At 39.0% G+C, this 12,784-nt stretch overlaps 1 protein-coding gene across 5 annotated transcripts in view; it reads right to left on the bottom strand.

Annotated features, from left to right (window-relative positions):
* The window catches only part of pitpnm2 (phosphatidylinositol transfer protein, membrane-associated 2), a 64,131-nt gene that overhangs the window by 21,632 nt on the left and 29,715 nt on the right, over positions 1-12,784 (bottom strand). For all 5 annotated transcript variants that reach the window (XM_082157925.1, XM_082157927.1, XM_082157928.1 and 2 more), the window contains exons 3-9: positions 8,434-8,648; positions 6,633-6,754; positions 5,311-5,544; positions 3,684-4,016; positions 2,296-2,391; positions 2,110-2,214; positions 864-913 (exon numbers count right to left, since the gene is read on the bottom strand). In XM_082157925.1, coding sequence (XP_082014051.1) covers positions 864-913; positions 2,110-2,214; positions 2,296-2,391; positions 3,684-4,016; positions 5,311-5,544; positions 6,633-6,754; positions 8,434-8,648 — 1,155 coding nt within the window. The remainder of the gene's footprint in view (positions 1-863; positions 914-2,109; positions 2,215-2,295; positions 2,392-3,683; positions 4,017-5,310; positions 5,545-6,632; positions 6,755-8,433; positions 8,649-12,784) is intronic.

Genomic DNA, 12,784 nt, shown 5'->3' with positions numbered 1-12,784 from the left:
ACTTTAAAAATTACTAAAGGTCAAAACAAATGGGAAAAACACTTCCAAAAAAAACAACCAAAGTGGACATCACTGTTGTCCGACGAATGGAGATTATTCCACGGTAAAAGAAGAACTATTTGTCTACATCTCTAATGTGTGTCCACTTTACAAAAGACAACATCTGAGATCATAAGGTGCCATTCAGGGTAAAGATCAGCTCAACTCTAATGCAAACACAACACAATCTCTAAGAATAACTGCAACAACACAGGAAAACACCTTTGACTCTACATAACTTATGACAAGTTCTACTCTTCTAATGGATCTAAACAGATGGGTGTCGCAGCGACTCACGGCGGGGCGTCTGCGTGATGTACGCCGGCGCTTACGGACGGTGGAGCGCCGCATGGGCCTGGGTCTCTGCGGACCAGAGTTAAAGAGCACTGAGATCATCCCGAAAAGGCCCTGATCAAATCCTTCACACCATGAGAACTTCACCTTATGACTATATACTGAGCCAACCTTTGTAATGACACTAGTTTCATTTTATGAAAGGTCATGCAAATTGTTCAATGATAGTGTGGAACTGATCCTAACAGAAAAAGCTGTTGCATAATGTACCCTCAGAGAAGCTTTAATGCTCCCCCTCCCCCTCCCCCACCCTTTTTACGTCAGCATAAACACGGCGTGACCATTGCAGAATTTTTGCTCCATTAGCACAAGTCCAGATCAATGCGTCTTTCACTGCTGCGGTTGCTTTAATAATTCGACACCAAGAGCACTGCTGCATAAATATGATTTATGTAATGTTTATGTTGTATTATATTTCCATTAATGTTAATGGAAAAGCATTCAATGAAAATGCACAACTGTAGACATACCTCATTGAGTCGCTCCCCGCCGGCAGTCCCAGGTTCTTGATACAATTCACCTAGAAACATAAAATCAATTAGCTTAATGCAAGAAAAAACATACACATATGCATCATAATTCTTTCTAAAACTAATCTGCATCGCTGAAAAAGGAAAAATAACAAATAATTATTCATATTAATAAACTACTAAATTATTGATACAAAAATTACATTATTAAAATAATACATAGCGATGATAGATAGATAAATAAATAAATATATATATATATATATATATATATATATATATATATATATATATATATATATATATATATATACACATACATACATCCATAAATACATACATTTTTTATCATGAATAATCACACCCTTTTGTGTTAAATTAAGCATACAAAATGTATCTTGTTTAACGTGTTTGTTTTGTCATCATTTGCTATAAATAAACTATCAGATTGGAGGATAATTCTCACAAAACTGTCTTTCTGCAAGCTTTTTGCAAGGTAAATTTAGTCTTTCCAAAAAAGGACACTTGGAGAATGCAAAAGAAGCGTTTAGAGCTTGTTGACGTTTTAGACATGTCAAGTTGAGATACTGAACAGGACCAAAGAAAGAAAGAAAGAAAGAAAGAAAGAAAGAAAGAAAGAAGACCTGACTGCATTATATGCCTCCTACAGTACACAGATCCACACTAAACTAATACTAAATACTACTATTAAATGAATATTAATAAAAAAAAATGAATTAAATTAGCATTTAGTATGAAATATAAGTATTAAATTATATAAATTAATCAATTTATAATTATTATTATCAATACTACTAAATATATTAGTATATGATTAATATAATTATTTTAGAAATCTGTTATTATTATTATTGTTACAATTTAAAGAAAGGATAGACTTAGACTTTCATTTGAACATGGGTTTGATAAGTGTAAAACCCTCCAGTGAGTCCAGCGAGCAGTGAGATCCGTCTCATAAACAGCATGGAATTCTGTGTAATTAGTGTTTCATAATCTCACACTGTTTGACACAGACCCTAACCTCCTCAGAGTCAGTGGGGCTCCTTTACAGCTAATCCTATTAAAGATGTGGAAATCTCTGTGTTTGGCGGATGAATGGAAAAAAACTCCTTCCAGTGGGCTCGGCTTATGCATTACAAAACCAAAGCGTTGGGGAAAAAATGCCTGCAATACCCCCCTGCAATCCTAAAACGTGTCAGATGGGTGAAGATAATCCCTCGCGTACCCTGAGCTTCCTCTGACTCGGCTGTCTCGATTTTATCCATCAGATCGTTGGAGCTCCACTTGGTGATCTCCTTGGCAAAGATCTCCTCGTTGTCAGAGAAGTCCTCTGAGGAACAAGGATTCAGATTTTAGTAAATAACAAGATTGCCAAGAGGACCGTTTAAAGCGAGGATCAAACCTGCATTACCGTGAGCATCAAAGAACTCGTCATCTGTGCTGTCATCCGAGTCTCTGGCGATGCTCTGCATGCGCCATTCAGAAATACTGTGGCGTGAAGGGCTTCCTGCGCACATGATGCATTAAAGACAAATAATAAATCATATTAGTTCTATATTCCAATGCTTAATGACACATCCCCTGAAAAAAAACTAATTATGCAACTACAGTAATTATATATGTATAATTTCAAATGTGCTCTTTTTACTGTATTTTTGATAAAGAAATGCAGCCTTTGTGTGCATAAAGATATATATATATACACACACACACACACCATTAAAAAGTTTAGGGTCGATAAGTTTAAAAAAAAAAATTCAAAAGACATCTTTATGCTCACAAAGGCTGCATTTCTTTATCAAAAATACAGTAAAAAGAGCACATTTGAAATATTATTACAATTTAAAAGCACTGTTTTCTATTTCAATACATATTAAAATTTAATTTATTCCAGTGATGGCAAAGCTGAATTTTTAGCATCATTACTCCAGTCTTTAGTGTCACATCCGTAAACCGTTAAAGCTGCTCTGTTTATATACCTGTACTTTGAAAATGCATGGTGATCACAAGCTATTAAGCATGCATTTTCAAAGTACAGGTATATAAACAGAGCAGCTTTAACGTTTTTATTAATATAATGTTGGGGAAAAAGCAACTGATCATCGGAAAGTGAGACATGAACCAATAATTCCCCTCAAAGTATAGTTGTTCCAGGCCAATAAAGGATGTTTATCCAGGAACAGGTCCTTCTCGAGTAATTCTTTCTGGGGCCGGTTTCACAAAGATAGATTTTGACTATGGCTTAGATATAGTAGATAGTCAGACTTCAGATAGACATCTAAATCAGACCGTTGCACAAAGCACTTAAGACTCTGATTATCTTAAGTAGGACTACACTGCAATGCAATCTGGGTAAAATAAGACACTTTTCAAAACAAAAAACATGGCGGATCGAGTAAGCGTATTCAACCGCTCAGTGCAGTTTACCCCAGCGGAAAATATGTGTTTGTTGGAGGAGTATAACAGTTACAAGGACATTTTACAAGGAGAATGTAGTAACAAGAAGAAATGTTTAAGTTATGAGCCATTTTCCCTTTTCTTTTGGCTGTTTGTAATGTAACTAATTGTTACTGCTGGTTGCCAAGGTAACAGAGTCTTAGACCTAAGTTAGCCTGGGGATAAGGTGTCTAATTTTTTTGGTCTAAATTAAGTCAGTCTTTATTTTTGTGAAACTGTCTAACTTGCATTAGACTAGTCTATGAGCAACCTTTAGACTTGACTAACACTATAGACCGGTCTAAAATAGCTTTGTGAAACCGGCCCCAGGTCAATTTCACATGACAGTTGATGTGAACTTACCGCCCCTCTTTGAGGACCGTGAGGACCTGGAAGAGGTGGACCACTGCTTGGTCAGCTCTCCCCGCGCCTGCAGTGTGTCCCCCATGGTCCTCGTCGTCCCCTCCGCTTCGGTGGAGCTGTTGGCCTCCTTGGCTTCGAGCTCTTTCTCTGAGCTGGTGACGGGGCCGTTGTTCTCGCCGCCCTCCTCGTTGCAGCTGTACTGTGCCATCTTCTGTTGCAGGGCCAGCTGGGTCTCCAGCTCCAGTTGTCGGATGTCCTCCATGGTCAGACCGTACCACTCATCCTGCCAACACCAGGCCTGTCGATGAGCGCGGACCATCACCTTCCTCAGTCCTGATTGGAAGAATTTGTGAGATTGATTCCTAAAGTTAGCGTAGGCAAATTGTTTCCATAGTCACTGCATGCAAACTAGTTTTGGGGGGAAAAAAAGTAGAATTTGATATCTTCTAAAGATAATGAGAGTATTGTTTCCCATGCAAAATTCAGGATACCAATGCTATGCGGTTGATAAGGTGTTGTGAAATGTTTTAAATGTGCACAGCACTTCTGTGCTGGTGTGAAAATGTAACACCTTACTTTACATAAAAGGCAACAAAGTAACATAATTAGGAATATTTATATAAGCAATGTGTTACTTTAACAATCAACTAAAGTTTTAGTAATTTTGTGTTAGTGTTTTTTGCTTTTTTTTTTTTTTTTTGGTATTCTCTCTCAATGTGTCAATATTCAGTTAAAAATGTTAGTTTTAGTTACTTTAGTTACTTAAACTTAACTAAATTTGATATCAGGAAAAGTTTATTTTATTTCAACAGATAAAATTTTTTGCTTTAGTTTTAGTTAACTATAATAAACCTAGTCGACTGATGAGTTTGCATATGAGATCGCTCAACATTCGGGGTCAAGGTGTGGTTTGGCTCATTTCCTTGTGCGATTTCCTCGATTGATTAAGATGTGTCATAGATGCAGTTAACCAGTCGTTCAGATAATTGAACTAAGTAATGAAGAGACGTGCAAACAAAATTGTTTTCACAGCGGCCAGGAAACAGGGAGAGGAAAAATTGATAAAAATAAAAGCGAATCAGCCAAAGAAGTTAAAGACTTTCGCAAATGAGGAACAACAACAGTCCGCTTGCAAATGATCAGAGAAAGGAGCCAATAAACAAGCCGAAATCGAAGTAATAAAAAAGATTAAGCGGCAAGCGAACGGCACATGGAAAGGAAATTAATTCTGCTCTGATGTAGTCAGGAGGAGGTGGCTCTCCAATCGTTGATTTTTCACTGGATCCGCACTGCATCAATCTCGTTTTCATTAAGTGCAGGTTAATGATTAAGGGCTTTTTTCCTGACAAAACGCTTGACACCTGCTGCCCACCCACGCACAACGATAACAGGATGTTACCAAGCATCAACTCACGCACATATGCAACAGATGGATCAGCTGACTCATATAGAATTATTGAAGAGACAAATGTCCTCTCAGTGCTAATAACAGTGGTGGACATATGGTAGAGGACACCACCGACTGGTACTGGTACCAAGTTGATCAATTCACTGGATATATACACATATATATATATAAATATTTTGAAAATCCCAAGGAGGTGTCTGAATATTTCCAAACACTTACCCACATCATGAATGAAGCGCTCAATCTTGGACTGCATGCCCCAGTATCGAAACTCCACTTTACACAACTTGTAAGCGCACATGACGGGCATTTTGCCTGGGTTGTTGTTGATTTCCGTGATCCAGTCATCAGACAGGGGGCCCCGCTGGGTTTTATTCGACTTGTAGAGTTTAGGGTCCTCTTCAACTAGGTACTCATGAGGGGCAATGAAATCTTTCACAATATCGATAGGATCTGTGAAAGACAATTGCTTCCATTAGCGACTGCAACAAATGGCAACAAGGATCGTGAACAAGGCACGAATGGTGAACCGGGGTTCACATTTAATCCATTAATGCAAACCAAATCAGTTCATCACAGAGATTTTATTGAGGGTAATAACATGGACCTTGAGTTATCTGAGGCCGTAAAACCTAGTTTAATCTGTTTGTCGTATGAGTCATAAAGTCTTTCTCATTTAGCATTAGGAATCGGGTTGTTCCATTAAAAAAGGAACTTTTGTCGTGTCCATAAATGGAACTTTGTTTAGAAAAACGAATATGTATTACTAAAATATATACTTTTTGGTATTTTTATGCAGTATATACATGTATACACAAACACACCTACATTAGGATCAGTTTTTGACAGTGGAAGACAAGTAACATCTTAAACAAATACTAGTGAAATGGTTAAGGAACCAGAATCATTTGAGTGGGATCGTAATTTTGACTCTTCTTTGCTTATTCACTTGCCTTTTCTCAAAGAACAAACTCTTAATTCAGATCTCTAATCTGTCACATCTTAATCTAACGTTGTATGTCTTCAATTATTCACGGTTGCTGATCTTGGGTTGTTTGTTCCTGTTCGCAGACTGCCGTGTTGGCAGACGGCCTCTAGGTGTCTCCACAGCACACTGACAAAGGTGCATGTTTTCAGTCAGGAATGGAGTTATGTAACAGCATTCACAGGGCGCTTCCCCCTGCAGTGCCTGCGTCTGTCTGTGTTCATCTCAGAAAGCCTCCAGTACCTGTCCCAGAGTGCAATGGGGCTCTCGTGCAGCGGCACGTTACCCAGCAGCAGCATGATACTATGTCAATGAAGCGACACGCTGTCTGCATCTTAAACACTGAGGCATGACTCGAGAGCTTGAGATTGGTTACAGAAGAAGGCAGTGCTCATGTGGTAAAAAGCATGCTAATGTGGAAACTCAATTGTTCGAGATGCTCAGTTGTGGTTTTGCTGATTTGAATATTTTGAAACGTTCAAAAGCATAAATTAAATGAATGCATCAAGCATGCCTGATGGATGAAAATAAAGAAAGTGAGAAAGTGCAACAATACCTATATCCCGTTGTCTCCTTTCGGCCGAGGACATGTTGAAGACGTCATTATGGCAACCCGTGTCCGGCTTGTAGTACGTCTCGATATCGATGGAAAACTTTTCGACAAAAGGACACGTGTAGCTGCAGGACAGGCGAGGAGAGATTAACTCAGATGTCATTTCATCATATCAGTGTCATGCATTACCACAGAGGTTCATGCGAGCTTATCCTCTCTTCACACAGGCGTTGTCTATACCTACCATGACCCCTTCATTAGGTAACAGATACATGTTTATTGCAGTGGAAGTTTATCCCAGAGCTGCACTCAACGTGAAACTCTGCTCATGGAATAACGTGCATCGTTGCAACATTCACTATAAGACCAGAAAGATGCTTTAAAGGGGTCCTATTACGCTTTTTTATACATGTTCATCTTTCTTTAGTGTGTAATGTTGCTGTTTGAGCATGAAAAAGCTCTGCAAAGTTACGAAGCACAAAGTCCCTCAAGCGGGAGTTATTCTGTATATCAGTGTCACTGTTTCTGAACTCTCCGAAACGCCTCCATTGTAGTCTTGAGTTTTCTTCCAGGAACGAACACGTCACAATATTCCTCATTTAAATAATTAAGACGCAGAATAAAGGGGCGGGGCCTGGTTGAGTTAGTAAGTAGTGTGTTGAAACTTACAGTTATGGTAAGGGACATGACATTTTGAAAATTTCAAACGTGCTCAAACTTGCACTTTTCAGAAGGAGGGACTTCATAAAGAAAGGAACTACACAGAGTGTTACTGAGAGCCTGGAAAGAAGTGCTGCAATAATGTCAAATATGGGAAAAAATAATGTGTTTTTTAAACATTCAAGAATGAAAACCTATTCTAGTAGAGCTCAAAAAGAAAATCAAGACTTTGAAAATGGGGATAATATGGCCTCTTTAAGTAAACAGATCTATTATTTAAAGGTGCTCTAAGCGATGTTGGGTGACGTCACTTCTTGTTGACGTTCAAAGTATTGTCAATCAAAACGGAGGCTAGCTCGACCCTCCCTCCTCCTCATCCCGTCCCCTCCCCCTCCCTTCCGTGCTTCCTGAAACAGTCATGAACCATTTAGAAAAGCCAAACTGGATTTACTCGCCTGTCCAGCAAAAACAGAGCCACCTGAATGTCGGATTGGAAGCCCTTCTGCCGGCGGAGTTCTCGCCACCTTTTGAACGCTTTTCCAATGTAAATTCGGGATTTCGAACGTTCCTTCTCCTTTTCCCTCTTCTTTGTTATTTGTTCATTGGAACGTCGTCTCTTTGGTCGTGTGTCGGCCATATCAAAATTCTCAAGAATATGCATTTTTAACGTTAGTCGTTGTCGTTATCTAGGACATCTCTCCTCTAGCTAACTTCCCTCTTCATGCTTCTCTCTCCTCCACTCCCCACACCCCCCTTTATGTGCACGCACACTAACCCCCCCACCCCCACCCCCAAATCATTCTTGTCGATTATTGGCTGGAGCACTGTTTGTTGTTATGTTTCGTGGTCCAGGTTGGGCCAGTTTGTTTTTCTTGCCGTTTGTGTAGCCTGGGCTGTCTACAGAGATCGTGTTTTTTACAGTGTGTTCAGGGGACAGGCAGCTAGCGGATAGTGAGGAGATGTTTGCTGTATGTGACAAAAAAATTTTTTGGCCTAAAAAACGTGTGACAACGCTTAGAACACCTTTATTTAAGACCAGAACAACAAGGCCTGACTTGAATATTTAAAGCTGTTTTGGATATTCATCTGTGGTACTCTTGAAAAAGAGCCAGAGGGTTTTATTATTAGGCACTATGGCACTCACCGTGTACGAGTGTATGGGTAGGCGTTCCAGGATTCCTCTTCCACACGAAGAGCGGCTTTTGGCAAGATAGAGCGGAACCAGCTAGGGATGTGTTGGCCTATGTGGTAAACCTTATGGGTGTATTGACCAGAGCCGCCTGGGCCGTCTATGTAGGGTCGGTTCTCCAGGATCTCCACGCCGCTGCCCTCGCCTTCGCTCTCTTCACGACTCTTTTTCTGCAGGGAGGAAAAGGTCAGAGATTAGGGTTCACAGACTTCCAATTGGACTGGAATTAAAGTCAAGTCACATTTATTTATATTGAACTATACAATAGGGATTGTTTCAAAGCAGCGTCACATAAATAAACAGGAAAATAACAGTGTTAATATTGTAAACCTCATCAATTATGGAACAGGATCAATTCAGCTATATACAGAAGACAATAGTGTCATCATTCTGCTCATGTTAGTTCAATGTTGACTCAATATACTTCAATAACAGTGTCGATGTTGCACAGTTAGTGGCATTATGAAGCTCAATTCAGTTCAAATCTGTTGTTTCAATTTATTTAACTGTCAGTTGCATTTATGAAACAATTTCAATAAAGCTCTATGCAGCTCTACAGAAGACAATAGTGTTATTGTTTTGCTCAAGTCAGTTCAATAAAAGTGTCAATGTTGCAAAGTTAGTGTTAGAGATGCACCGGTTTACCAGCCATAAATCAGAACTGGTTTTTGCGCCAAACAAAGTTTTTAGTTTTATTTTGGTCGATTTTGATTTCGGAACTGTGCAGAAACTGCATTGCAATAATTTCCCAAAATGTAATTTGTGTGGAAATATTATGAAGTCTATAAACAGGATGTTAACACAGGCCAGAGACAGGACACGCTGAAGACGGATGCTAAGAAGAGGACACATATGCGCCTGCAGAGCAAATACTGTACCAGCACAGCAACGTTCACGATGCTCGAAATATAGGAAGAAAAAGATAAACATTGAATTGGGGTTTGAAGTTTATATGAATGCATTTCTGAAAGGAACTGAAAGACATTTTCTTTTACTCTGAATTTACATTTTCATTCAGTCCGTCTGCTGTTTTTTGTGTATGTGAGGGAGTGAGTGTGTGTGTGTGTGTGTGTGTGTGTGTGTGTGCAGGTGTCTTATGCAGCATAATTTCACAAAGCTTAAGTTAGATAATTCTGTTTTTGCTTTAAACCTTGAAATTATACAATCTAATTCAAATCAAAAACAACTGCTCAAGCTACAAGCCATCTTTGTTTGGATCGTGATTTAAATGCAGTGGTTGTCTGTAATTTCTAATGGCTACAGATATTTTTGGTTTAAGGCCAGTTTGCCTGTTATAAAGCAAATAAACAACAAATAAATTTGCTTAAACAAAGAAGAAAAAAATTCAGCAACTGACAGCTGTTATTGGCCAATTTGTTTGTAAAAAACAACAACTGAATTGTAAATGAAAAATCATGAATGGTGCATCACTAGTTAGTGTAATTATCCAGCTCAATTTCATTCTCATCTAATAGTGCCAATGCAGTTAAATCGATAATATTAAGCTAAGCTTGAATCTTAAAACCTCTTGGGACACTCGAAACTCAACGTTAATGTAAAGGTAATAGTCTATGCCAAAACAGAATTGACTCCAACCCAACAGAAGTCAATTACATGCTCAGCGCTACTGGAGTTGGCCAATCAAGGACGCCACACCTTCAGCTTTGTGTCAGTAAGATAAGCCAAGTCTCACTGTGAATTCCAGCAGACAGAACCATAAAAATAGGGTACAGTCTTGGCAAGGCGCCGGAGCTGTGAATTTTGGGAGAAGGCCCACTGTGCCAGTCAGGGTGGCACATGCCTCATATCTGCCTCGCTTGAGAAGGTCATACGAAGGTAGTTGGAAGCATCTGGAGGCTAATGGCATATCAACTTACTTGTGAAGCCATCAAGGAGAAGTTTGGCCCACTTAAATCTACTATAGAAAAGCCTAAATAACAGGGAGTGTCTCTCCTTAAAACTGTGTCCCGGGCCCCTGAAAGTGAACATAAAAGTTGGATCACAGTGTCAGAAATCTGTTTTAATTCTGTACAGCAATTTTTTTTTTACATTTCTATTTGAACTAATTGACATGAATGTAGGTGTAATTATGTCATTATTAATGCGTCCTCTATGTTTAAATAAAAGATGGATGATGACAGGCCAGTGGAGCTGGCACACTCGCAGGGCAGATGGCCACACAGATCCCATCAGTCGTGACTCTGCATTATCAAGATGATAGTGGGATTAAAAGGTGACAATGCTTATTTAAAGGGGTGGTTGATTATGATTTCACTTTTCTAACTTTAGTTAGTGTGTAATGTTGCTGTTTGAGCATAAACAACATCTGCAAAGTTACAAAGCAAAGGAAGATATTTGCTTTTTGCACATTTGTGAGTCCGCTCAAGCTGTCACATCTGTCTTTTCACATGCAATACAGTACGTAACACAAATGCAATAGCATGTCACTCTGTGGGCATCTTACAACAGTTCCCACACGAGCAATTTTATAGATTATCATGACAGAATATGCTGATCAAAGACTTGAACTCCACATCAGCTACATAAATTCATCAACTAACCATTCAGAAACGTCCTATTGCATTCTACATGTTGTCACTTCTTCTTGAGTCTCTCCATCATTGTCTGACTCCAGTTTAAATATAAAAAGCAGAACAGTTTGCGTGTCTGCGTGAGGTAATCAGAGCTGCTAACACACACACACACACACACACACACACACACACACACACACACACACACACAGACACAAGCTCTTGAAGCTCCGCCCGCTGTGCCGGGAGCAGCAGCTCATTTGCATTTAAAGGGACACACAAAAACGACGCGTTTTTGCTCACCCTCAAAAAGGGACAACTTTAACATGCTGTAAAAAATTATCTGTGTGGTATTTTGAGCTAAAACTTCACATACACACTCTGGGGACAACAGAGACTTATTTTACATATTGTAAAAAGGGGTATTATACCACCCCTTTAAAGACCTTCATTAAGGTGAAGTTTGTTCCAGAGACGAAGAAAGTTTTAATACTCTTCGATCCTGACTTTCAAACAATCCTGACTGGCACACGACACGAGGAAACACAAGCAGCAGAAAGCTCTGGAAACTGCTTACAGGAGCAACATCAGCCCGTGCTCAGCAAGTGCCAAACTGTCTCGCAGCCGAGACGCCTGAGAAACGATCGCTCTTGGTCTCTCAGTTTCAGGCGTTTTTAATTCGTCCTCAATCGCCGGATACGTGGTGAGCAATACATTTCCATTTTAAAAGCACAGGCCCGTGCCATCAAGGGAATAGCGGCCGTGCATTTCTCAATGTCAGACAGCTGCTTCTCTCTCTTTCTGTCAAACTTGCAGACTGCACTGTCAGGACTAGGGATGGGTACTGAAATCCAGTAATAAATGAGCCCCAGTGGTAAACTATGAAAAATTGCAGTATCAATAGACGTTACTGGTTCTGCTGTCGTGGAGCTACAGAGTCTAGTTACACTTTAGGGCTTTTTGATTTCGATTTTGGCTTCCAAGGATTATAAAAAGAAGATATTTGAGGTCAAACTAATAAGCTTCATTCGCTTCACAGCGGTGGGCATTCATTCCTCCCTAAAAACCCATACGTCAGAATCAGCACGATCGGTGATCGTTGTAAAATGCAGTCTCTTCAGTTGCTAAATTGCGGGATGTGTTTGATAATAATAAGAGCTATTAAAAGCACAATAATCCATGCAAAAGACGCTGTTTCCAACTTCAAGGCTTTATGTGTGTGCGCTCCCGAAAACGCACCGCAACTAAACAAATTATTCCTTAGACAATCACGTTATACTTTATACTTTACAGTGAAAACTATGCAGATATTGTACATTTGATTACTTTATTAGATTTCTTTTGTAGGCCATATTACTTACCTGAACAGTAATGTTAGTAGACATTCCTGAAATTAAAGCACTGTATTTCTATACTGTAAAGCACATTGGACAATGTAAATTGTATTAATTGTGCTATATAAATAAATTGCCATTGCCATTGCCATTTCATTTGTATCCTGTTTCTTAGTTATTTTTCTTATTGTATCTTATGCATATAAAACACAAATGCCTGCAAACTGGTCCATTTACAAGTGGATGTTTTATATTTGTTTTGTTCAAACATTGACATTTCTTTTGCTATAGATATTTTACATTTCAGATTATAAAGCAATCTTAATTATATTCTTAATTTGTTTTTATATATATATATGGAGAGTTCAGATGCAAAAGCCTCTAAGTGCCATCTGAAATAACCAGTAAGAGTACTGTTAAAGTACCAGATCGATAAGC

This window comes from Leuciscus leuciscus, assembly GCF_965113295.1.
Source record: "Leuciscus leuciscus genome assembly, chromosome: 24".
NCBI lineage: Eukaryota > Metazoa > Chordata > Actinopteri > Cypriniformes > Leuciscidae > Leuciscus > Leuciscus leuciscus.
The sequence above is the reverse complement of the archived record's forward strand: the minus strand, read 5'-3'. Positions and strand labels throughout refer to the sequence as shown.